At 44.7% G+C, this 25,808-nt stretch overlaps 1 protein-coding gene across 2 annotated transcripts in view; it reads right to left on the reverse strand.

Moving 5' to 3' along the window:
• ATP2C2 (ATPase secretory pathway Ca2+ transporting 2) overlaps positions 1-24,927 on the reverse strand; it is a 39,338-nt gene extending 14,411 nt beyond the window's left edge. For both annotated transcript variants that reach the window (XM_053400096.1, XM_053400095.1), the window contains exons 1-14: positions 24,665-24,927; positions 13,229-13,339; positions 12,059-12,175; positions 10,889-10,978; positions 10,419-10,454; positions 10,266-10,327; positions 8,127-8,235; positions 7,292-7,441; positions 6,419-6,487; positions 6,230-6,305; positions 5,281-5,347; positions 2,354-2,478; positions 1,657-1,754; positions 781-882 (exon numbers count right to left, since the gene is read on the reverse strand). In XM_053400096.1, the coding sequence (XP_053256071.1) occupies positions 781-882; positions 1,657-1,754; positions 2,354-2,478; positions 5,281-5,347; positions 6,230-6,305; positions 6,419-6,487; positions 7,292-7,441; positions 8,127-8,235; positions 10,266-10,327; positions 10,419-10,454; positions 10,889-10,978; positions 12,059-12,175; positions 13,229-13,339; positions 24,665-24,769 (1,317 nt within the window). In that variant the 5' untranslated portion in view covers positions 24,770-24,927. The remainder of the gene's footprint in view (positions 1-780; positions 883-1,656; positions 1,755-2,353; positions 2,479-5,280; positions 5,348-6,229; positions 6,306-6,418; positions 6,488-7,291; positions 7,442-8,126; positions 8,236-10,265; positions 10,328-10,418; positions 10,455-10,888; positions 10,979-12,058; positions 12,176-13,228; positions 13,340-24,664) is intronic.
• Positions 24,928-25,808: the final 881 nt, after the last annotated feature.

Genomic DNA, 25,808 nt, shown 5'->3' on the forward strand with positions numbered 1-25,808 from the left:
GGGCCATTAAGGGAACAAAGGAAGTGGATCTGTGTGAGATGGTAATGGGTGCCCCCCCTATTCGTGGGTAGTTAGAAAGACAAAGATAGAGTTGAGAGCAGAGAGTTTGGAGTGATGTGAGCTAGAAGAAAAGCTGGAGAGAGGAAAAGAGAGATTCTGTTAGAATCTAAGACACTGGCTAAGGGAGGAAGAAAGGCCCTCTTGGGGTGTTAATGCTGTGAACCCCTCCAGCATACACTCAGCTTGTATATATGTATAAATAATCCACATATAATAAAGACACTCCGGTCTCCACTATGCCTCATTCCAAAAGAAACACAAACCCTGGATAAACACCTGGAACTCCCATAATCTCTCATCGTTCAGAGATTGGGGTGGCGTGCAATACAAGCAAGGATTGGTTTGAAGTCTGTGGTGCCATCTTTTGGGCCGGGGTAGGAAACCTTTGGACCCTTGGCTTAAATTCCAAAGTCCTCTGCAAGTGATCAGGTTAGACATCTGCCAAGAGTGAGCTGTCTGTTCTGTATCAGTTCAGTGGGTAGGGAGAGAAAGGGGAGTCAGAGAGAGAGAGAGAGAGAGAGAGAGAGAAGGGATGGTCCTACCTACTTTGAGTCCCACCTACCACCCCAGTTACTGCTGAGGCACGATTGCCCTTAGCAGTCAAAAGGTTGCCCACCCCTGTTCCATCAACACCGTAAGTCCTTTCACATTGGTTGTTTAGCCCATCATGTCTACTCTTTTCCTCCTACGAAATAATAATAGCCCCGGCAAATAACTTACCTCCACTAATTTCCCCACAGAGATGTTTGAAAATTCTTTGATGACTTCTCTGGAGGGTAAGAGACACACATCTCCTTCTCTGTTGTACCCAACCCCGCTCACCTGGAAGAACAGAAGACACCTGCAGAGGAGACCCAACTCTATGGCCAGCTGACATTATTTAATGTCGGAAAGAGGAGGGTACATTTGGAGACACGGATATCTTAAGGAAAGCGGGCAGAAATACTGGCATTTACGGATTGAAGTTAATTGGCAAAGTGAATCAGTAGCCCACTGGAAGTGAAATTATAGGTTTATGAGTGATAATAAGGGAGAGGGTTTTTTCTTCCAGTTTTGGGCTCCCCATCTATGGAATACTTTCCTTATCAAGGCCCGTCTGGTACTGACATTAACATCCTTTGGGTGCCATATTAAGGCATGATTGTTCCCTCAAGCATTTGAGAGTAGATTATTATTATGATGCTTATTGCTCTTTCTGTGTGCTTTATTATTAAGCTTGATGGTTGTTTTAAATTATGTATGTCAGTTACTAGAGATGTTTTAAATTAGGCAACAAATAAATCAGATTAATATTCATTTTATTTATTTTATATTCTGCCTCTCTCCTGATGCAGGACCCAAGACATTTCACAGCATAAATCACAGGCAACTGAAAACACATGACAAATGAAAGTATTTTCTTAAAAAAAGCAACCAAAAACAAATAAGTAACCCTACTTAAAACAGCACTGAAACCGTTTAAAAGCACATCACTACCCTTGTCATCTTATAAAAAGACAAGCTCAGAGTGCTATCAACCAAGGAGGCTTATAGGTTCAGAGTTGTCTTGTATTACAACTGACAACTTTGTCCAAACCCCACATTTGCTGACTGTACCTCTGCCTTGAATCCATCTGAGGTGACGAGCTGAGTGACAGTCATTTCATTGGCTGTCAAGGTCCCGGTCTTATCAGAGCAGATAACATTGCAACAGCCTGAGGAGAAGAGAGGATTTGTCAGAACAGAGGTTGCGCTCACAGGCATGTGTGTGTGTGCGTGCTGCTAAGCATTCACATGTGCTGGATAAGAACCTAAGAAGAGACCTGCTGGATTAAACCAAAGGCCAATCTACTCCAACAGCAGATGACCATGGGAAGCCTGCAAGCAGGATCTCAGTGCCACAACACCCCCTGCACCCGTGATTCCCTGAAAACTGGAATCTAGAGCATATACTGTTTCCAACAGTGGAGGTAGAACCACCATGCTAAGTAGCCATTGGTAGCCTTATCCTCCATGAAATTATCTAATGCTCTTCCAAAGCCATCCAAACTGATGGCCACCACTGCCCTTTATGGGACTGAATTCCACAGTTTAACTATGTGTGCAGAAGCATTTTCTTTTGTCTGCTCCGAATATTCCAACATTTAGCTGCATTAGAATACCCAACATTCTAGTATTATGAGAGAGGGAAATGCCTCCCTCACATTAAATGAACGGGTGGAAACGATGACAGTGGAATCAGCCACAGAGTTAGCAAATCCAGTTTTGCTAACACCCACCCCATGACCCACCTTGATGCGCACGCTGCTCTTACCTAGAGTTTCTACAATTGGCAGCTTCTTCACAATGACTCGTTTCTTGGCCATCCTCAAGACGCCCAGGACTAAGGTCACCGTGACCACGATGGGGAGGCCCTCTGGGATTGCAGCCACCGCTAAGCTGCACACACAGAATCATTTACCACTGGTGTTACACACCACCATCCTCACTAACTCCTGTAAGGAAGTATATGCAAGCATCAACTTGCTCCAGGGCCCTGATGCTGAAACACATTAAGACCTGCCTTTTCATGGGCCCTGGATGCCTCTTTCAGCACTTGAGCTTCAGGCTCAATTGCAGGAAGGACAGTAAAGCATCTGCAGAAGGCTCCACGTCCAGTCCCTGGCATCTCCAAGGAAGGCTGGGAGAGGCCCCTGTCTGACACCCTGGAGAGCCACTGCCAGTCAGTGTGGACAGTACACTGAGCTCAATGGAGCAATCATCTGACTCCATGTGGAAGGCTGCTTCCTTTGTTCCTATGCCCAGTGGAGCTTTGCAGACGTCCATCGGAGGCAGGGCTGTTTGCAGTCTGGTGCCAGCTTTGCAAAATGCAGAATGCAAAGCCTCATTTGGGCTTAACCAACTGGTCCAATTTCTTTGTATGTTGACTCTGAAGTACTCTCTCTTTTTCTGTCCTAAATCTCTGGCCAATTCATTGTATTGTATGATTCTGAGCTTTTTTATATATAACAGAGGAAGGAAATGTTTTCCACCATAGGGGTGGGGGACTTTCCCCCTGCCCCACCCAAGGGCCACATTCATTTGGGAGAAAATAGTCAGAACTTTATATCAGTGAGACATGCACAACCCATTCTCTCTCTCATCCTCTCTCTCTTTCTCTCACACTCACTCAGTACACTTTGCTTTGCCTGCTATGGCAATTGCAAACAGAGCAAGTGAGACATCAGTCAGTCAGTGCAGAGGGTCTGGATTCCAGGGTCTAGTCAGTCAGATTTGGCTCACAAGCTGGAGGTTCCCATCCCTGGTCTAGTATGAAAATACTTTTCTGCCTGCCATCAAAACACAGAAGTGTAGGGGCCAGATGGTCTGTTGGTGGAGAGCTCTGCAGCCTGTGTGCCACCACTGACAAAGCCCTGATCTATGCTTCAGGCGCAAATATCACTGAACAAGAGAATACAGAGCAAGGCAACATTCATAGCCCTTAAGGGACGCAGGGACTGTGCAGGAAAAGAAGACAACTCTGGCTGGTCCACTTTAGTGTTACTTTTATTCCACAGCGTCTGCCCTCCATTGACACTTGCCTGCCTTTTTTCTGTACCTAGTCTAAACCTTTTCCCTTCCAAGTCCTCAACCATTTCTCTTTATCTGTAGCGACTTTGCCACACATTGCTTTTATCGTGCCGCTGGGCAGTAATACGAACATTACAATCCTCTGATGCCAAGGGATCCCTTTTCCAGATACGTGAACAGATGGCACATGTCATTTGATAAGAAGGCGGCCTGCCATGCAAACTATAAGGATGTACAATGCCAGCCTTTAAACAACAAGGGAGATATGGCCAGCAAGGTTAATATTTGTACAGAGAGAAGCAAATGTTTCGTGGCAGGTATATTGGTGGGGAAGGGTGGGGATGCTGTGTCCACCCATCCCGTCATCAGCACATGCCCAAGTGCTTATGAAGCTCACCAGCTACAGGTATTAAACTTTTGGGTTCTGGTGCTACCGTTTGTCCTGCTTGAAGAGCTATCTCTCCATTGCAGCTGACAAAAATGGTTGCACCAGATTCTGATAGTTCAATCACCCTGTTGGGGAGTTTCCAAAGCATTATGTGGAATGGATTTTTTTTTTTAGGGCAGTGGCAGTGGCGAAGCTGCATGCTCCGGCACCAGGGGTGGAGAACAGGCAGGGGCGTGGCTGGCGCACATCCTGGGGGCATGACGCGTATCCCAGGGGTGTGGCGCATGTCCTGGGGGCATGGCACACTGCCCGTGGGGGCCTGGTGCCTGGCGCAGTGGGAGGGTGCACAGCATGTGTCGGGGTGTGTGGCCATGATGGTACCCCTCTCCCCAATGGGGCTAGGGGCAGTGCACTACCCTGCCCCCCCCTTTCCTCTGCCAGTGGGCAGTGGGGAGATTTGCTGTTCAGAGTTTGAGGCTTCCTCCATGCAGATCAGGGGCCTTCCTGCTGGCCTACAGCCCCTCAACACCCTTGTTCAGAGGCCTGAGCAACTAGAAAATGGGCTCCTTGGGTTTCTAGACTGGCTGTCTTACGGGGCTGACCTGTCCATGTGACAGATTGAAGCAGCCACCTCAGGCGGCAGAATTTAAGGGGTAGGGAATGGGGCAATGCCCCCTCCACAGTTTGAGTCCTCACATGTTCTCCTAAACACCTGGAGAGGGCTCTGATTACAAACTAATCTCTTTCCAGAATCCACCACTGTTTGTACAACCTAATCAAACGTAATCAAAATTCATTTAAATAAAAAAGAAATATAGTGTGTCTGTCTCTCTGTCTGTCTGTCTATCTATCTATCACAGTGTTTGGGGACCTTTTTCAGCTGAAGGGCCAAATTCCATTCTGGGCAACTTTCCGTGGGCCATATGCAAGGGACAAGCAGGGCCAGAAGGAAATGCAGGTGGAGAAATGAATGTAATTTCTAGGGTAGTTTCTACACTCATCCCTCTCTATCCTCCAGCCAGAGAAGCAAGAGGCCTACTTCAAGGGCACATTCCAGCCAGGCAAAAACTCTCAAGGAGGGTGTGAAGCAGGGCCAAGGAGGGATCATTGAGCCAGATAGCGAAGCCTGCAGAGCCACAATTGGCCCCCAGATCCTAAGGTTTCCCACCCCTGTTCAATCTAGAGATAGGCAGGAAATATACACACAGAATGTTTTTGATCAGCATGTTTGCATTCTACTCTGTTCTTCTACTGTGACAATAAAATGTCCTTCCAGCTCTTACCTCACTCCAATGGTGAACATGCCAAGAAGATGCTTCCCCTGCAGCCAGCCAATCAGCATAAGTAAACCTTGCAGGAGAGGGGAGAGGAAAGAACAGAAGCTATCTTGATGGCACCACAGGCGTGTTCAGGTACATACGTGAACATGAAAATACTCAAAGTATGCACAAGGAGAAGGGTACAAACTAAGTTCAATGTGGTGTAGTGGTTAGAGAAGGGTTTCCCAAACTTGGGTCTCCAGCTGTTTTAGGACTACAGTTCCCATCATCCCTGACTACTGGTCATGCTAGATGGGAGTTGTAGTCCAAAAACAGCTGGAGACCAACGTTTGGGAAACCCTGGGTTAGTGTGTTGGGACCTCAGGTCAGTCACATTTGCTCAGCCTAACTCTAGGCTTCTACTGTACAAATCTATACTCTAGGAATGGGTGAAACTGTCCATTTTGTTTTTTCTCATTTTTTCAGCCTTAATTTTGGTTCTCCACATTTCTGCACCAGTTTGGGGCTTCTTTGTTTCTAAAGTCCTCAGCACTGTGGCGCAAATCTCTCTTCACGTACACATTTTAAAATGCAATTTTGCCTAAGGTACGGTATGTATTTTTGCAAGCAATTTCACCCAAATAATAATTTAAAAACCAGGTTATTTCACCATCATATGGATAATTTGCCCTCGAACCTGCATTTTTGTACACATGACTTGGCTAGAGAACTGCACTGCAAAATTCAGAGAGCTGTGAATTTTGGAGGACAGCTGTGTTTCAGTTCGCATGTTGCACAGATTAAGTAACTTTGCCTTGAAATCTGAACTGAGCCAAATTTCTTCCCTGTCCCTGCTACACACATAGCGAGTCTCTCCCAAAATGATGGTCCCTTCTGATAAGCAGGAGCTAGTTCTTAAAACAGGCAGTAGGTCATTAAGGGGGGGGGGAATAAAGTATTTCGCAAAACTCACCAATGATGCCAAATGAAATGAGAGTAAGCTGTTTCCCCAGTTTGTCCATGTTTTTCTGTAGTGGAGTCTTGGGGGTCTTGATGCATTAATTGACAGCAAAGGGAAGAAAGAAAAACCCTCTTGAAATAGAACCCTCTGGATGTTCCCCTACTAAGAACTTGGTCCACTTTCCCCTGGACCCCTTCTCACCTCTTCTTCTTGCATCATTTTGAATACCTCCCCAAACTGTGAGTTTTCACCTGTTCCAATGACAATGCCCTGAACAAGCAGAAGAATGCAAAGAATAAGTTGCCTTTTTTCTTAGATTTTGATGGTATTCCCCAGAGTTGAAAAACTTTCCCCTGAATGACAGCTGGAGACACAACGACCTGGTTTGTACATAATGCCAAGCCATGATTTATGTTAACCACAGTCAATAAACCATAGTTAAAGCTTGGTTTACTACACACACACACACACACACACACACACCTCTTTTGCATTACAAGAGATGCAAAGTCAGGAAGATGATCTGTAGCTTTCGAGTGATGATAGCTCCTTAATAGTTAAAGAGGAAGTCTGGGTTAGGAAGTCCCTATTTCCCTCACAGAACTGCTATTTCCCAGAGTTCCTTGCGAAGAGGGCTTGTAGTTCTGTAGGGGTGGGGAATAGGGGATCTCCAAACAACTCTCAGCATCCTTAACAAACTGCAGCTCCTCTTTGTGTGAAGCCACGATTGTTTAAAGTGGTATCATATCGCTTTAAATGTATGGTATGAATGTGGCCTTAAACAGCTCCACAAAGCTGATATTAGCCATATAGGCGAACAGCCAATCCCTAATGGGCTACTTTGACAGGTGGGCCAGTATTCTCATGTCACATGACTTCCTTTGTTATGGGCATGACTTGAATTTGTTGTTTTTGTGTGTGCGCCTTTGCAAAGTGCCGGATTGTAACTGCATGGAAAAAATCAGGAGCACACAGGTTTAGATTTGCTGCTGCCAGTACATACAACAAGCTTATGAATAATTGCCTAATGATGGGCTACTTACAGCTAGTGAAAGGAGGTTATTTACCACTCACTTTGCCTTTGCCGTATCGTACTAGAGTTCCCATGAATGCAACATTGGTGAGGGTCATCAGGTCTCCAGCTTCTGCTAAGATGCCATCATTCTTGCTGCAGGGCTCTGCTTCCCCCGTGAAACTGGATTCATCCACTAAGAGATCTGTAACCTGACAAAACAGTGGATAAATGGAATCCCATTAATTCCATCCCTTTCCTGTTTTGGTGCTACACTCCCATTCCCCATTCATTAAGGTTTAACTTGGAGATTTGATACAGTTAATTCTGGAACTGGAGCATGTGCAGATTAGCACAGTTTTCAGTTATTTTTGCATATCTACCCCCCCTGCAAGCATCAGTAGAATGCTGCCCCCCGAAAAGCAGTCACGTGATTCCATACTACAAAAACATGCCGCAAAAATTGTCTTGATGTCATCAAACACACAATTACATCTTTTTCATCGAGTTTTCTCAACACACCTAATGAGCATCCTTAAGCGGGGGGGGGGGAGGGCTTTGCCTAGCACAGAGTAAGTACCAGGCGAGATTCTCTGGGGAGAGCATTCTGCAATCTGAGTCCCACCACCAAGAAGGCCCCGTCTCTGGTTGCCAGTTACCGCACCTCCAATGACAGGGTCAAGCAGAGAAGGGCTATGGGAACTGCCCAAAGTGTATGGGCAGGTATGAGTGGAAATAGGTGGGTATTGTGAGGGTCCATGCACTTATCCTCTGTCAAAGCTTCAGAAGCATAAAAACTGAATCAGGAGATGGCTTGTTGAATTTTACACTGAGTTTTGTAACGGGAGCACCGAGTTATGGAATGCGCATGGTACTGTTCCATCATCCATCTCTTACCTCTACAAGTCTGACGTCTGCAGGAACCCTGTCTCCCATAGAAAGGCACACAATGTCTCCAGGAACAAGCTCTCGAGCAAGAAGATGCTGCAGTTTCCCCTCTCTCATGCTAGTACCCCCCACAAAGAGATAAATAGAAATAAATGGCACCGTATAAGCAAAGCAGAGCTGGCAAAAGGGTTGTGGGGAAGATGCATTGTGGTGGCCAGGGATGTCAGACCACTCCAATGGCAACAGAAGAGGAAGCAGAAATTGCTACCCTTTGTATGTTTGTCTGTAGTCAGGAACGGAAATCAGTCAAGTAAGTTGCTTTTAAGTTCACAAACAACATGTAACTAATGAAGTTTTTAAACATTGCTTTGGAGCTGACATTGAAATGAATATAAGTTACGTATGTAATGCAACAACTTACATAACTTATGTAACTTATGTTAAATAGTGGACAATGAGACAGATAACATAGTATATTGCGTTGCTGTTTTTAGAAATTGCAAATATGTTTCTATTGTTTTTAGAGTTTGCTGAAATGATTTCATTGTGTTTAAAACTTGTCTTTTTGTGTTTTATTCTGTTTCTTATCTAGTTGGCCACTTTGATGGCTTTAGGCTATGAAGTGGGTCTACAAATTTATTTAACATCATCATCAGCATATTATTATTATTATTAAGGTAAAGGTAAAGGTAAAGGTACCCCTGCCCGAAGGTCAGTCGTGACCGACTCTAGGGTTGTGCGCTCATCTCACTTAAGAGGCCTGGAGCTGGCGCCGTCCAAAGACACTTCCGGGTCACGTGGCCAGTGTGACGAAGCTGCACTGGTGAGTCAGCACCAGTGCTGCACACGGAAACGCCGTTCACCTTCCCACTATAAAGCGGTACCTATTTATCTACTTGCACTTAGGGGTTCTTTCGAACTGCTAGGTGGGCAGGAGCTGGGACCGAAAACGGGAGCTCACCCCGCCACGGGGATTCGAACCGCCAACCTTACGATCGGCAAGTCCTAGGCACTGAGGTTTTACCCACAGCGCTACCATTTAAAAACAATTCCACATACAAAAACAGTTAAAAATAGTTCCAATACAGTTGCAGACTGTTTGGATCTGTTAAAACATTGGATCTGTTAAAACATTTGTTGTTCCACCCACTTTTGCTTTTGGCCCCACCCACCCAAGAAGTTTGCTGAGGCAGCCCCTGGGTTGAAAAAGCTTTCCCTGCCACTGTGTTAAAATCACGTTTGGTGACTTGGAGCGCAACATCATACCAAAAGCACTTGCCTTTCTTTCTACAAGGTGTCCCTGGGTGTGGAAGGAACAAGGGGAAGTGGGGGAAATGATCAAAGCGTTCTCTGACCTTGAAAGACAAATAGGCCACCTCTCTGGACATAATAATTAAAATCATAAAAGGTATTACATATTTGCTTTGGCAAGGCTGGAACAGGTATTTGTCCTTCTGGTGAAGAAGGAAATGAACATCAGTCCCAGAACTGAACATTTCAACACACACAGTTCAGGTTGGTAAAATAAAGCATAAGTGACCACTAGGCAAATAAAGGATATTTTAATCATTTGTAAATACACGGGTTTACCCTGAGCAAGCGTGTGCACGCACACGGACACACACACACAGTCCTCTTAAGCCCTGATATGCTGTTCTATAGTAAAAGGTAAAGGGACCCCTGACCATTAGGTCCAGTCGTGACCGACTCTGGGGTTGTGGCGCTCATCTCGCTTTATTAGCCGAGGGAGCCGGCGTACAGCTTCCGGGTCATGTGGCCAGCATGACTAAGCTGCTTCTGGAGAATCAGAGCAGCGCACGGAAACGCCGTTTACCTTCCCGCTGAAGCGGTACCTATTAATCTACTTGCATTTTGATGTGCTTTCGAACTGCTAGGTTGGCAGGAGGCTGTTCTATAGTAGGGAGGCTAAACTGCACAGTTGTGAATGGGAAGTGTGAGTATCAGTTCCAGGTTTGTGGGGGGCAGGGAACTAGGGCAGAGGTTGGGGTTCTCCTGCCACCCTTCCAATTGTAACCATCGCCCCTCAAACGCACACAAGCATTTTGTGCCTCCATACATGCACGAAGAAGGTATCTGGCAGGCACTACACCAAAGGTTTAAAGTGTGTGGATGCTTTACAAGGCTTACCAGTTACACTCTGGCGGGACTAACTTGTTGAGTTCCTCCAGAGATTTCTCAGAGCGGTGCTCCTGCAAGAAAAGAAGCACATCACTGTCAGGGCATGTTTTTTGTCTGAATGGGTGAGAACCCACAATGGTCAGTTACCAGAAAAGGTTGTACCTGGATGAAGGCCACAGTCACCACGATGATGACAGCCTAAAAATAAAATAAAAATGGGGGTGGATCAACAAAGACAGTAGAACGTCACTTGCCAGTGGAGACTGGATATTTATTTCAGGCTTACATGGAAACTAGACAAATGGAAAACAAACAAATAAAAATGTGAAACTTGAGCAGAATTACTAAGATTTTAAGGGAAATAACTCTCTCTGTGTGCTTGAGAGAAAGAGACTGTGTTTATTAAGGGTGGAAGTTTGGAGGGGGATTGCAGCCCCCACAGTCTTCCACTGGGACCTTTCACCCCCAAAAGGTACCCCACCCCTCACATAGAGAAATCAGTTGATGAGAGGTTCACTTCACCCCCTAGAAGCCTGACCCCCCTTTCTTCTCCCCATTCAGTACAGTTGAAAATAGTCCCTTGGTTCTGATGTCTCCAAGAATGAGGACTCCAAAGAAAACAGATCACGTACCATTGCAATACTCACGGCATCTTCGTATTCTTTAGTGACCACACTTACTAAAGCAGAGGCCAGCAGCAAAAGGATCAGGGGGTTCTTAAACTAAAAGGAAAGAAGAAGGAAAAATTCCCTTGACTGAAGTAGGGTTTGTTTGTTTTTTGCCATTCACAGTGGGAGTAAAGTTGTCACACAATTCATGCCCAGAACTAATAATCTCTGCTTGATCCAGGCAGTTTCACTTTATGCTTGAGTAAGGAACCTCAAGCCTGGGGTGAAATAGGGCTCTCCAATTCTCTCTATCTGGCCCTCAGAACTCTCCACAGGCCACACCCCTCACTGCACTGGCTTTGCACCCTCCTGGAATGCTTTTGACTGACTAGAATGACCCCATTGAACTCAGATAATGCTTCTTCCTTGTCTGTATGAAGAATAGAGGGGGATACATACCTGTGAATAGAATCTAGCCTATTGTACAAAGGTAAACATTTCAATTTTTTTTGCTCCACCCACTTGTGCCACTGGCCCCACCCACCACTGATCTGCAGCTCCTGGAAGAGAATGCAGACCTCAGGCTGAAAAAGCTTTGTTGTCCCTGCCCTAGAGACACTTTCTGATCACTGGCATGTCCCCAGAGCATCAAAGGTGAAGGGCACTGACTTGTGGGTCAGGGAACGGTGCCTGGATGCATGAAAGACAGGCAGAGCCAACTAATTCCAGCTTTGTCCCCATCTCCTCCCTGTTAAGTTCTTTTATGGCAATACTGAGACTAAAGAGAAGGAGTCCAATAGGCAGCAACCCGGACTGGCTGTAAGTCAGGAGGCAGGCAAGTGGAGGCTGGCTGAAGGCAGGCCAAGGCTGGTGGGGCGGTGTCCAGAGTGCCTTAATGGACCAGCCTCCACTGAACTGCATGCTACATTAATCATGGAAGGTCTTGAAGAAAGTGTCAATCAAACGTCTGGGCTGGTTAGATTAGCATCTTGCACTATTTGAAGGGAACTTGAGCTTGAAAATGTCCTAGTAATTGTGTATGTGTATACACACCCATTCCTATGCCAGATGTACATATTTGTTTTAAATTGAACGTTCTTACTCAACATAACCCTGGAGAAAGAGACAGGGTACATACACCCCACTATCCAATGATCCACAAAACCCTTTGCCACTAGCATTCCTGTTCTTTACCTGGTCTAGATATTTCTTCCACACTGGCTGCGTATTATCTATTACAAATTCATTCCAGCCATGCTTGATCCTTCGGTGCAGCACTGACACTTCAGACAGTCCCTTCTGTATATCAACCTGAAGAGACAACAGTGTATTTGAAAAAAACAGCATAAAGCAGGGGGTGGGTAATCTTTTTAAAGTTCCCTCAGGTAATATGTTGGGGAGTGCATGATGGCGGTGGGTGGGGCACCCTCTTTCTCCCTTCTTCCTCTGCCAACCACTTTCTGTCCCTTTCTCTCCAAGGTTTCACACACAAACACACACCCCTCAGCACTCTTTAGGTTCCCTCAGAAACACATCTGCTCCATAACTAGGAAGCCCCTTACCGCTGGGAGTTGATGGGTTCATAATACCACCATAATCTACCCATTTAGGGACTTGATTGTGTGGCTGGTAGGGAAGGAGAGAGCTAACAAATGTCACCTTGAACTCCTTGAAGGACAGGTGAGATATAAATGTAATATTCTACTATATATTTTGGAAAGTGGTCTGTCTGTATATCCGTCTGCCTGCTCTGTAGGTTTGTTCACCTCTCAAAGATGTTGTCGCCAATTTCAATACAAGGGTTCCTGACGTGGAGGGGGCAGTCATTGTTGACGTTTGGCTGCTGGCCGCCATTTGGAATCAAGATGGCAGACTACAACAGGACTTTGCCCAGTTTTGGAGTGATTGGGTCCAAGCTCACAACTGACACTATATTTGCTGGTTTCTACATATTCCCTGATAGCACTGGGTGCTCCCCACTAGTAAATAACAACAACTCCATTGACTTTTCCTAGTTAATTCATGCCAATTGTAAAAATAAATAAATGGGGCCAATGACTCCCATGCAACCCCCCTCCTGCAGAAACTGTCAGATGTCTGGATGCTCTGATGCAGTTGAAACAGCAAAGGCGTGTCAGATGTTTTTTGCTGACACAGTTACCCTGAGCAGTTAAGTATGTTTGCCGACACTCTCTAACCTCATCACAGCTTTTCCAATGGCAGGCAGCATTGTGAAAATATTGTGAATATTAGATCATTTCAGGAGCACATGTCAAGACAAGAGACAAGAAGATGACTCTAACCTGCACCTCTTTCTTCTGAAGTGTTTCTCAAAAGTCTCTGTTGTGGTTTTATGGCTCTTACCTGTAACATTTTTGCCAGCTCGTCTGCATGGCGTTTGCAAGCCTCTTTGGGAGAGAGGGCCGTAACCTCTTTCTCTTCTTCCACTGACTTCAGTTCAGATTCTTCTTCAGGCTACATAATGCAAATAAAATGTTGGGTGGTGAAGAAAGAGGAAGAGATGAGACTGTCTACAACCATTTTAAGCAGAAATTTAAGTGGAGGGATGGTGGAAAACGGGCTCAGGCCTGGTTCACACATATGTGCCTTATTGACTGGAACATCAAGTGATCCCTGGCATGTCTAAGGCTCTTCCTTCCATGCTGCTTGCTGGAAGTGCAACAGCAGGGATCATCCAGTTTGTAACTTAATAGTTAATTCTGTTAGTGTTAAAGGCCACTAGCTAAGAGGCAGGTTGGTGGAAGCATTGCTTAGCAACTTGACAGAGTGCCATGATGTTTGCTGAGGTAGCATGTGCCCCGATTGGCTCCGAAGGGAGTTTTTCCTCTGTGTATTTGGTGGAATGTCTCCCTGCTATGTATGAGGCTTGAACTAAGAAAGGCAAAACCTCCATTCATTTCGCCTCAAATTACACACTGTTTTTGCTCAGTAATGTGTTATCAGGACTTTTGTCTCTGTGTTCTGCTCATCTTGTTTAAGTGACCATGCTAACGGTGGTGGCTCATTGGGACTGGTAAGGCAGGGAGCCCCAAAGTGGGTATAGTCAGAGCCAATGATGGGCATAACAGACTAATTCTGGTTTTGTCGCCATCGTCTGCTTCCCTGCTCAGCTGTACAAAACTGAGACTAAGGAGGAGGAAGCTGACAAGCAGTGCCAATCCCTGGGCAGGCAAGTAAGGTAAGAGGGGCAGTGCCCCATTTGCTCTAATGAACCAGCTCACACAGGAACTTATTAAGGGGGAAGAATAGGGCAAAAGGCCTATTCAGAGCTCTAATATGGGAGATGGTTTGTTGCCACTGTAATAGAACTCACTGCACCAGGAGTAGGAAACCAGTGGCCCTCTGGATGTTGTTGGACAACAACTCCCATCATCCACCACCAATAATAAGGGACGATGGGAATTGTAGTCCAGCAAGATTCGGAGGGTCATAGGTTGCCCACCCTTCTACTGTACTGTGAAGATACTGTTAAAGGAAAATGTTAAAAGGAAACAAGGCTTAGCAAAGAAGAAAGAAAAACATTTCAAAACCAAGGGGAAGAGGAAGAAAAGAGAAAGTAAGAGGATAGGAACACTAAAACATGATTTTCCACATCGCTTTGAGTGCCACAGTAAAAACTCTTTATAGAAAGGTCTAAAGCAAATAAGCAAAGAAGTTTCCTACTTCTGAATTCCAATGGTTTTTATAGCTGGAAGGGGCGCGCGCACACACACACGGATTGTAAAGCCGGTCTCTTTTCATTGGCTTCCCAATGAAATTTCTGAAATCTTTTGAGATTTCACAGCACAACCTTATCAACAGGAAATAAAAGAGATCCCTGTGGAGGACATAAATTGATTGCTGGGGGTGGGGAGGAAAGCAGCTTTAATCTTGGAAAGCCAGCCAAGTCTCTGCTCCAAGGAGGCTTCTCAGTATCTGTATTTAGTATTTCTGGACTGAAATGGTTTGCTGCCTGCCGGGCAATTTTGATTAATATATATATATCATTATTAAAAACATATGAGGAGCTTGCTGGATCAGACCAATGGCCCATCTAGTCCAGCTTCCTGTTCTCTCAGTGGCCACTGAGGGGCCTGTGGGAAACCATCAAGCAGGATTTGAGTGCAAGAAAACTCTCCCCTCCCGTAGTTTCCAGCAACTGGTATTTAAAAGCATTGCTGCCTCTGACCGTTGAGGCAGAGCACAGCCATCATTGCTAGTAGCCGCTTCTAGCATCCTCCCCCTCCATGAATTTGTCTAAACCTCTTTTAAAGCCATCCAAATTGGTGACTATCACTGCCTCTTGTGGCAGTGAGTTCCACATTTCACGCACTTATGTGAAAAGTTACTTTTAAAAAGTCTGTCCCAAATCTTCCAACATTAGATGTCTAGCGTTATGAGATTCTATGCCAAGGAGCAGAAAGTGGTTATAGAGCAATTGGTTCTTGTTCCATTGCCACCCATCCTAGGGAAATTGAGGGGTAGTTTTTCGTGAGCATTAATTTACTAATTGCCCTCTGCACAATGGTCTCAAGATGATGTACAATAAAAAACAGCACAACAACGGCAGCCTAGTTAAAAACCACAGAAAACTAAACATCTATCTGTTAACGGCCGCAAAATTGTCATTGGCTCAAAATTGGAAAGCTACATTATTCCTGTCTTGGAAAGAATGGCTTAATGAAATTTGGGTCTTGGCCATAACGCCATGAAGAAAATACTTCTTCACACAGCACATAGTTAAACAATGGAACTCACTGCCACAGGAGGCAATGATGGCCCCAAAACTTTAAAAGAGGATTGGATAAATTCATGGTAGACAAGGCTATCAAAAGCTACTAGCTACGATGGCTAATAATAATAATAACAATATACAGTGGTACCTCTGGTTGTGAATGGCATCCATTCTGGAGCCCCGTTCACATCATGAGCAGAATGCAACCCGCGTCTGCACGTGCACGGGTCACAATTTGCCACTTCTGCGCATGCGTGTGACATCATTTTGAGCGTCTGCGAATGCACGAGTGGCGAAACCCGTTCCGTTACTTCTCGGTCGCCGTGGGATGCAACCTGAAAAGATGTAACCTGAACCGAACGTAACAAGAGGTATGACTGTACTGTCTTATACCTGCAGGTCTCAGGGCAGCTAAAACATAAAATCACAGTATGTTCTTCCTTCACTGTGCCTCTCAGTACCCGTTGCTGGGAAATGTACTAGGGCAGAGTGCTGTTGTGCTCATGTCCAGCTTGTTGGTTTCCCATAGGCATCTGGTTGGCCACTGTGAGAACAGGATGCTGGACCAGATGGGCCACTGGCCTGATCCTGCAGGCTCTTTTTATACAGTTGTCCAGCAGCCTCTGGAGAGCCACAGGTTACCCATCCCTGCTCTAATCTTCTGAGAAGGAAACAGGATTACTGCCCTGCAATTTGGCGATTCAAGGCAGGCATTGCCCTTAAACCTCTTCTGAAGTGGTTCCAGGATAAGTGGCTTAGTTATTGTTGATGGCAAAGCAAGCCAAGCAGACAGAAGAGCAACCTAATAACACCAGGAAACAGAGGCAGGGAAGCTGGCAAGTTTGCATTCAAATCCTGGGTCCCGATGCCCTTTTCCAGACTTTGCCCTTTTTTTGTTTGTTTGTAAGAAAGACAAGTTAAACATAGTAAAAAGAAAACAACCATGACGCTTAGCACAGGTACGCCTGGAGGAAATAAAATAATTAGTTTACCCTAGCAAAGTTGGCAGGCATGGTAGGCACTGACTGTTTCTTACGAAACAAGAGATGTTTGAAAATGAAGTCAGGAGAACAGCTGTGTTTATTCTAGCCTGCTATGAGCCTGCCATGCAAGCAGAAAAATTGGGCGCAGTGTGCAGGAATCAGGATTCCGGAGGATCTCAGGAACTTTGGCTTGTTTGTCTTGAAAAGCAAGTCTCTAGTCCTCATAGTTTGAATATATATGGGCATTTCCTTGAGGGATTCTCAGGACCAATGGAGATGCTTACAACTTTGATTCATCTTTGGGTGGGAAACAGTGATTTCCATTGCTCCTCTCCCTTCCCCTTGCTATAGTAGGTAGCCCTGAACATATATTTTTTTTCTTTCTTTCATTGCAGACTGTTATCAAAAAGAAAAAGAGGGAATATCAATTTTTGCTCCCTCTCAAAACTTTTGAGGGGAGGGTGATAGACAGCTTTTGTTCTATCTTGGAAAAGTTAGAAGTGAATATTAACACTAAAGCAGTTTTAATATTTGTGGACGCGGAGAAAGCCTTTGACAACATTTCTTGGAGTTTTATGAAGAAAAATCTACAGGGGATGGGGGTGGGAGAAGGATTTGGAAACAGTATAAGTGCAATTTACTCTGAACAAAAGGCCAAGCTAATCGTTAACAATGAGGTGACGGAGGAATTTAAGATAGAGAAAGGGACACGACAGGGGTGCCCAATCTCTCCATTGCTTTTTATATCGGTCCTGGAGGTTCTGCTGAACATGATTAGAAGGGACCGGCTGGTTAAAGGTATACAGGTCGGAGCCAAACAGTACAAATTGAGAGCATTTGCAGATGATTTAGTATTGACATTACAGGAGCCAGAATCTAGTACCAAAAGGGTTTTAGAACTAATTCAAGAATTTGGTCAAGTGGCAGGATTTAAACTGAACAAGTCAAAAACTAAGGTTTTAGAGAAAAACTTAACACCTATTGAAAGAGAGAGGTTTCAGAATGAGACAGGTTTAACTGTGGTTAAGAAAGTGAAATATTTGGGGATCAATATGACAGAAAAAATGGGAACTTATTTAAAGATAATTATGAAAAATGTTGGACGGAAGTGAAAAAAGATTTAGAAATTTGGTCAAATTTGAAGCTTTCCTTGTTGGGTCGAATTGCAGCTATAAAGATGAATGTTTTGCCTAGAATGTTGTTTTTGTTTCAAACATTGCAGATTGTGGACAAGATGGATTGTTTCAAGAAGTGGCAGAAAGATATTTCTAGATTTGTCTGGCAGGGCAAGAAGCCCAGAATAAAATTTAAGATATTAACTGATGCAAAGGAAAGAGGCGGTTTTGCCCTGCCAGACTTTAAACTTTACTATGAATCAGCAGCATTCTGCTGGCTGAAAGACTGGCTGCTTCTTGAGAACACAGACATTTTGGACTTAGAAGGTTTTAACAACGTTTTTGGTTGGCATGCATATTTGTGGTACGACAAGGTTAAAGCACATAAAGCATTTAAAAACCATATTGTCAGGAAAGCATTGTTCAATGTCTGGATAAGATACAAAGATTTATTGGAAAATAAAACCCCAAGGTGGTTGTCACCAATGGAAGCGAAGGCTCAGAAAAAGCTCAATATGGAGGCCAAATGGCCGAAATATTGGGAAATTTTGGAACAAGAGGGAGATAGACTAAAACTGCAGAGCTTTGAGAAACAAAAAAACAAAGTGCGAGATTGGCTTCATTATTATCAGATAATGGAGGCATATAATTTGGACAAGAAAATTGGCTTCCAGGTGGAAAAATCAAAATTAGAAACAGAACTGTTAGAACCCAAAACTAAGACTTTGTCAAAGATGTATAACTTGCTGTTGAAATGGAATACTCAGGATGAAACGGTGAAATCTGCTATGATTAAATGGGCACAAGATGTTGGACATAACATTATGTTTGCTGACTGGGAACAGTTGTGGACCACAGGTATGAAATTCACGGCATGCAATGCCTTAAGAGAGAATATTATGAAAATGATTTACAGGTGGTACATGACCCCAGTCAAGCTCGCAAAAATATATCATTTGCCCGATAATAAATGTTGGAAATGCAAAGAAACTGAAGGTACATTCTTTCACCTTTGGTGGACGTGCCCAAGAATTAAGGCTTTCTGGGAAATGATCTATAATGAAATGAAAAAGGTATTTAAGTATACCTTCCTGAAGAAACCAGAGGCCTTTCTCTTGGGCATGGTCGGCCAATTGGTGCCAAAGAAGGACAGAACTTTCTTTATGTATGCTACGACAGCAGCAAGAATACTTATTGCAAAGTATTGGAAGACTCAAGATCTACCCACTCTGGAAGAATGGCAGATGAAGGTGATGGACTACATGGAATTGGCAGAAATGACCGGCAGAATCCAAGACCAGGGAGAAGAGTCGGCGGAAGAAGACTGGAAGAAATTTAAAGACTACTTATGGAAATATTGTAAAATTAATGAATGTTAGAAGGATGTTGGGTGAAAAGTTATATGGTTTTTAGCTACAATGCTATAAGGAGTATGAAAATATTGGATTATTAATAGACAAAAAATTAATGTTACATTATTTTAAGATTAAAGATTAGGATAAGTAAAGAGGGGAAAGATTTGCTGAACTAACAAATTAAATTGGAATACAAAAAGGGAGGTTTGAGGAGGTTCGGGAATCAAGCAAATGAAAGAATGTGATGGAAAGATGGAATTGTTTTTTATTAGTATTTTTTCTTTTTTCTTTTTTCATTTTGTAAAACTCTAATAAATATCTTAAAAAAAAAAAATAGACAGCTTTTGTTCTGAGCTCTCGTCCTGACCCAGAGGGCTCCACCTCCAGAGCTCCATGCCAAAATATCTGATTTAAGCAACTGGGAAGCCTAGGAAAAAGCAGAACAACATATTCCAAATCTGCACCTGAATTTCTATTCAGTTTATGTAAAACAAAATGAAAGAACACAGAGAACTGGGGTTTACAAACAATCATACAATAACAACATCTAGAAAAAAGCCCTCCTAAAATTTTAAGGATACAACATGGTATATGGCCATGGCTGTCACAAACCTATATCTGAAGTATTATAGAGAAAGAGGATTTTAGAAAATGGCATGGACTAGTAACTTTGTGAGAATGCATACCAAAAGCAAGGAAATGAACGCAACATGCCCGTCCACATACTTTTGGAGATTATGCATCATTAATTCAGCACATATGTGGTACATTGTTTGCCCAAGCTCTGCTGTTTTTCAGCACTCTCAGCCTTTTTCTCACAGTGACCAACCATGGAAAGCCCGCAAGCAGGATCTAAGTGCCACAGCAACTCTCCCCCACCTGCAATTCTCAGCAGTTGGCGCCCAGAGACATACTGCCACCAGCTATGGAGATAGATAAAAGCCATTGTGGCTAGTAGCCATTGACTGTTTTATCCTTTTGACTGAGTGAGCACACAGGCCGGTCTCATCCTAATAATTTATGAAGAATGCGAACACTTCTTTACCATCTTCACTTTGTTTCCACAGCCTGTGAGTTAGGTCCCTATTCCCATTTTACAGATGGCAAGACTGAGGCTGTGTGTGTGTGTGTGTTTTAGAGAGAAACTCTCCTGAGACTGCATCCTGCGGGCTTGCAAATACAAGCCTCCCGAATTCTGTTCCAGCAGTTAGTGGTCACTGACTGGACTTTGCATCTCATCAATGGTGGCCAGGTGACGAGCCTGGACATTCCCAAGGCAGATGAGAAACCTAGAGGGATCCTGGGAGCTTGACATAAGGGTCAAATTTGATGTGACATGAAATGCATCTTTTCATCTAGTGTGCAGATCTTTTTTAAAAAATGCAAACCGCACATTCTCTGTGTAGGTGATCATTAACAGGATCAGGGCAGGCATGGAATGGAATGGGGATTTGACCATTTCCTCCTGTGCTGTGCTTCGGGTGGGGTGGGGTGGATATATCATCTGAATCTGTTGTTTGTTTTGGGAGGGAATCTTCCACTGAACTGCAGAGGGGAAAAGATTTAAATCCCGCCATTCCGGCTCCAAACCAGTCAGTGGTTCCCCCAGCTGATGCAATTTGCGTTCAAAGAAACCCTGCATGATAGATGCACAGAAATACCTTTAACATCCCATGCAGCCCCAAGAGAGAGTTATTTTTTAAAAAACAAAAACATGATGGTTTGGCAAGGGGAAGTTTTTAATTTCTGGTACCTGTCTCAGGTGACACACTGTCCGTATTTTGTTGTTAGCACGACTGCACATGCCTTGGGTGAGCAGTTCCCAAACTGGTTTCCCAAAGACCACTTGAAAATTGCTGAGGGTCTTGGTGGACCTGCTTAATTATTTTTCTGCCCATTGTAACAAATCTAATGGGCTGTACTGGATGCTGCAGGATTCTTAATTGCCTTTTTATTGCTCCTTTTACTTCTTGGATTGCATTTTATCGCATTACGATTTGCATTCCACAGAATTTAAATCGTGGCGCAATGAAATACAGCCTAAGAAATTAAAAGAGCAATAAGAAGACAAAAATCAATAGGGATGTCTAATGCCATGGTGGACCACTGGGCGGCTGGGTGCTGTTGCTTGTGCATTGTTTTGTTGTGTTTTCTTGGCGGCTCTGCTTGCTTTGCACTTCTTGTCAATAGTTGCTTTGAGGCCTTTAAGCAGGCATCCCCAAACTCGGCCCTCCAGATGCTTTGGGACTACAATTCCCATCATCCCTGACCACTGGTCCTGTTAGCTAGGGATGATGGGAGTTGCAGTCCCAAAACATCTGGAAGGCTGAGTTTGGGGATGCCTGCCTTTAAGTGACCCCAGCTATGAGGTATCAGGTAAAGGTAAAGGACCCCTGGATCCAGTCAAAGGCGACTATGGGGTTGCAGTGCTCATCTTGCTTTCAGGCTGAGTGAGCCATTATTTGTCCATAGACAGTTTTTTGGGTCATGTGGCCAGCATGACTAAACCGCTACTGGCGCACAGAGGACCGTGACAAGTGCCAGAGTGCACCGTTTACCTTCCTGTCACACCGTTTACCTTCCTGTCACAGCGGTACCTATTTATCTACTTGCACTGGCATGCTTTCAAACTGCTAGGTTGGCAGGAGCTGGGACAGAGCAACGGGAGCTCACCCCATTGCAGGGATTCAAACCACCGACCTTCTGATCAGCAAGCCCAAGAGGCTCGGTGGTTTAGACCACAGCGCCACCCGCGTCCCTGATGAGATATTAAAATCATTCTGTTTGGTGCTTAGTGGGGGAGGACGCTATCTACAGCCCTCCTTCTCTGGAGCATGTGTGTGTATATACAAGAGAGTATATACAATGCAGTGAATTTCCTGCATTTGGCTGGAGTTGGAATAGATGACCCTTGAGATGCTTTTCAATGCTATAGCACTACAATTCTATGAGATGTTGTTTTGGTACTTGCAAACCATTGTAAGCCCCATAGAAGATCTTTAGAATGGCAAGTATAGTGTAAATCAGGGATGGGGACACTTTTGCAACCTGAGGTTCACATTCCCTTCTGGCCATGTGCAGGTAGTGGGTGTGGCCAAATACAAAAGTGGCTGGAGCAACAGATGTAAATGTTGCCTTGGTAACAGTAGGCTATGTTCTATGCACCCTCTCATGCCCCTCCTTGTCTTCCATCCAGGCAAGCAAGAGGTGTTCTCAGAGTTCAAGGACACTTTCCAGCCAGGCAAAAACATTCAAGGATGGCGCAAAGCAAGGCCGGTGGGGGATGTTGCCTGGTGGAAGAGGGTGTGGCTATTGCGCCGGGAAAGAATGCTGCCTCTAACTGGGGGATTCTTGGGCATTCTGAAATACAGCTTGCCTCTTCAGCAAACTCAGAGGGTTGCCTCTTCAGCAGGATGTTAAACTTCTGGCACAGCCTTGTTGCAATTCTAAAAATGCTACAGGGATTTTAGGAAGAGCTCTGAGGACCAGCTAGAGAGGCATTTGGCCTGAAGTTTAATATGGGGTGCTTGAGGTTCCCCATACTTTGTATATATCTTCCAAAGAAATGGATTCCCCAGTTAAAATAATAAGGGGAATAGTAGATTCCTTCAGTTTTCAGCACCCTTCTTCTCCCAGGTTCCTAGACTTTCAATAACTGAGCCAAGGGAGGAAGAGTTCCAATGCTAGCACAACACTCCTGTTCCAAGTGTCCCTTCAATTGCCTGCTGCAATAGAAAATACGGGTGAAGGTATTTGTTCTGTAAAAGCTGTTCTGTCAGATCCACTGGGAGATTAAGCATTCTTAAGAAGCATAAACTGTTACTACTAGCACACCCTCCTGCGCGATCCAGGCCGGGTCAGGCTATTGCAAGGGAAAGGAATACAATGAACTGCAGCTGGGAGAGGGGAGGCTGAGATCAGGGATTAACCCTTCATTGAGCAGAAGTGCAGAATCTTTAAGTACCCTTGGTTCTTATCTGTAAAGTGTCTGGTGGGAGGCAGATTGATGAGGCTGAACATACATCTAAAGCATACCACGTCGCCCAAAGAATCTTGGGAACTGTCATATACCCCTCACAGGGGAACAGTTCCCAGCACTCTTAGTAAATCACAGTTCCCAGAGTTCTTTTTTGGGGGAGATCATACGCTTTAAATGAATGGTGTGTATGTGACCAAATACATGTTGTAATGTAGCAGGTAAGAGACTGAGTTGAGAATTGGGAAGTGTCCAGTTTGAATCTCACCTTGGCCATGAACTCCCAAGGAGGTCTTAAGGCAAATCTCTCTCTCCCCTGACCCACCCTTTCCGATTTCTCAGTCCCAATCCACCCACCTGCAATATAGGTCGAGATAATAAATACTGATTTACATTGCAGCACACTTTGCTGATCAATTCCCATTGATTCCAGTTAGCAAATGCTGTCTTGCAGGGTTGGCATCTAGGTCATGTGTGTGAAGCACCTTAAACACTTGAAAGTGCTATGCAAGAGTTAAATAAATAAGTGCTTGTTAAAAAAAATATGACTGACGTTTTGCACAATGCAAGAAAGCAGGAAAGGAAGGCAGGAATAGCCACCCCTTGAGCTATGTCTGCAAGGAAACTTGGAAAGTCTACAGAAGCATTTTTCAAGGTGGATAAAGGTCTCTGAGCACAAACCCTATGGCACAGGTGTGCATATGACCATGGCCATTAATGTCAGTGGGTCTACTCTGAGCATAATACAACCCTTGAAATTGGATACAACCTTTTCTCCCCTCCCCACCCCAGCCTCTGTGTTTTTATCCTCTTTTTAAGCCACCTGGAAACTGATTTTTATATTGGGCAACTATTATCACTCAATAAATAATAAGCATGTATAGACACCTCTGGCTATGTGAAAAATGGGAAAGAGCCGTAGCTCTGTGGTGGAGCATCTGCTTTGCATGCAGAAGGTCCCGGGTTCAATCCCTGACATCTTCATGTAGGGCTTGGAGAGATCCCTGCCTAAAATCCTGGAGAGCTGCTGCAAGTCAGTGCTGACAGTACTGAGCTATTTGAACCCATGGGTCTGGCTCTGTACAGAGCAGCTTGCTCTCTAAGATGGGGAGCAGTGTCCTCAGCGACCAGCAAAGTGCGACCAGCAAAGTACAGTGGTACCTCGGGTTAAGTACTTAATTCGTTCCAGAGGTCCGTTCTTAACCTGAAACTGTTCTTAACCTGAAGCACCACTTTAGCTAATGGGGCCTCCTACTGCCGCCGTGCCGCTGGAGCACGATTTCTGTTCTTATCCTGAAGCAAAGTTCTTAACCTGAAGCACTATTTCTGGGTTAGCGGAGTCTGTAACCTGAAGCGTATGTAACCCGAGGTACCACTGTAAAAAAGGAAAGGAAAGGAAAGGAAAGGAAAAGGAATAAAAGGTTTTTAAGAAAAAAGAGAGAAAAGGGGCAAGGGATTCCAAAAGTTAGGACCACCACTTAACAGCACTTGATAACCATTTCGTATCTGGAGAGGCAGCTGCCAGAGTGACAGCCCACCCTCCGCAAGCGGAGCTAGAGGGCTTGTTCGGGAGAGACATTTTTCCAAGGCAGTGACATTCCCGAGCAACAACACACATCCCCCGCCACCGCTTTACCTCTTCTTCTGGTTCTTTGCTGCCCACCGGCTGGTATTTCCGGCTCATGCGTAGGGGGGAGGCACCTTTCCGGAAGATCGAGGAGAACAAGTGCTTTGCTCCCATCTTAGCTGGGGCAGGCGGCGAAGGAAGGCAGCAGCTAGCAAAGCACCTGCTGCTGTGACTGGCGCTTTGCTGTGTGTTTCCTGGCCGAGCCTCACATTCCCTCGCAAGAAAAGGATGGAGCCAGGGAAAGCTGATCGGTGGGTGTTACCTGATGCCGACAAGGTGACGCCCCGCCTGCTTGCTCAGAACAGGTGCCTGGGAGAGGCTAAATTCCTGACTTAAGGCCTACTCATAGCAGTTGTAGACCTGGAGGAGTCGGTTGATAGGTGCTGTGGCCTTTGCCTGGTTTAAAAAAAATAAAATGTTTGCATGCAAAGAAGATGCTCTATCATTGAGCTACTGATAACCCAAAAGCTGCTGACAGCCCAAAAGCTGTTCCTCTGTTTCTCATTTTTCAAACCTTAAATTCAGTTCTCCAGATTTCCACATCAGTTTGCAGTCTTTTTTGGGGGGGGGGTCTTCGTGAAAATTCATCTGCATTTGGGTGCAAATTTCTCCCAATATACACACATTTGGGTGCAATTTTGACGAATATGCACAATTTTGCCTAATATTTACATTTCCCCCAATCCAATGCATTTTTGTATGCTAGTTTCACTAACACCTGTGTTTTTAATGTACACTTCGCCTAGCAGATGCATTTTTGTACCCTTCACTTGGCTGGAGAACTGCCCTGCAAAATTCAGAGAAGTGCAGACTCCTATGAGCAGCTCTGGTTTGGTTCACACATTGTTTAGGGAAATGCAAGTTAGACAAGCTCATATTTTAATGCAAAATGAATCTAATTTCAACCCCCATATCCTGCAGGTGATGTAAAAGACCTGCACCTGTGCCTGTAGAGATCCACTGCCAGTTAGTGTAGGCAGTTGAGAGCCAGAGTAGGATAGTGGTTACAGCTTCAGACTAGGATGTGGGAGACCAGGGTTCAAATTCTGACTCAGCCATGAAGCTCACTGGGTGACCTTGAGCCAGTCACCACCTCTCAGCCTAACCTACCTCACAGAGTTATTGTGAGGATTAAATGAGGAGGAGAACTATG

The sequence above is a fragment of the Podarcis raffonei genome, chromosome 8, assembly GCF_027172205.1.
Source record: "Podarcis raffonei isolate rPodRaf1 chromosome 8, rPodRaf1.pri, whole genome shotgun sequence".
Taxonomy (NCBI): Eukaryota; Metazoa; Chordata; class Lepidosauria; order Squamata; family Lacertidae; genus Podarcis; species Podarcis raffonei.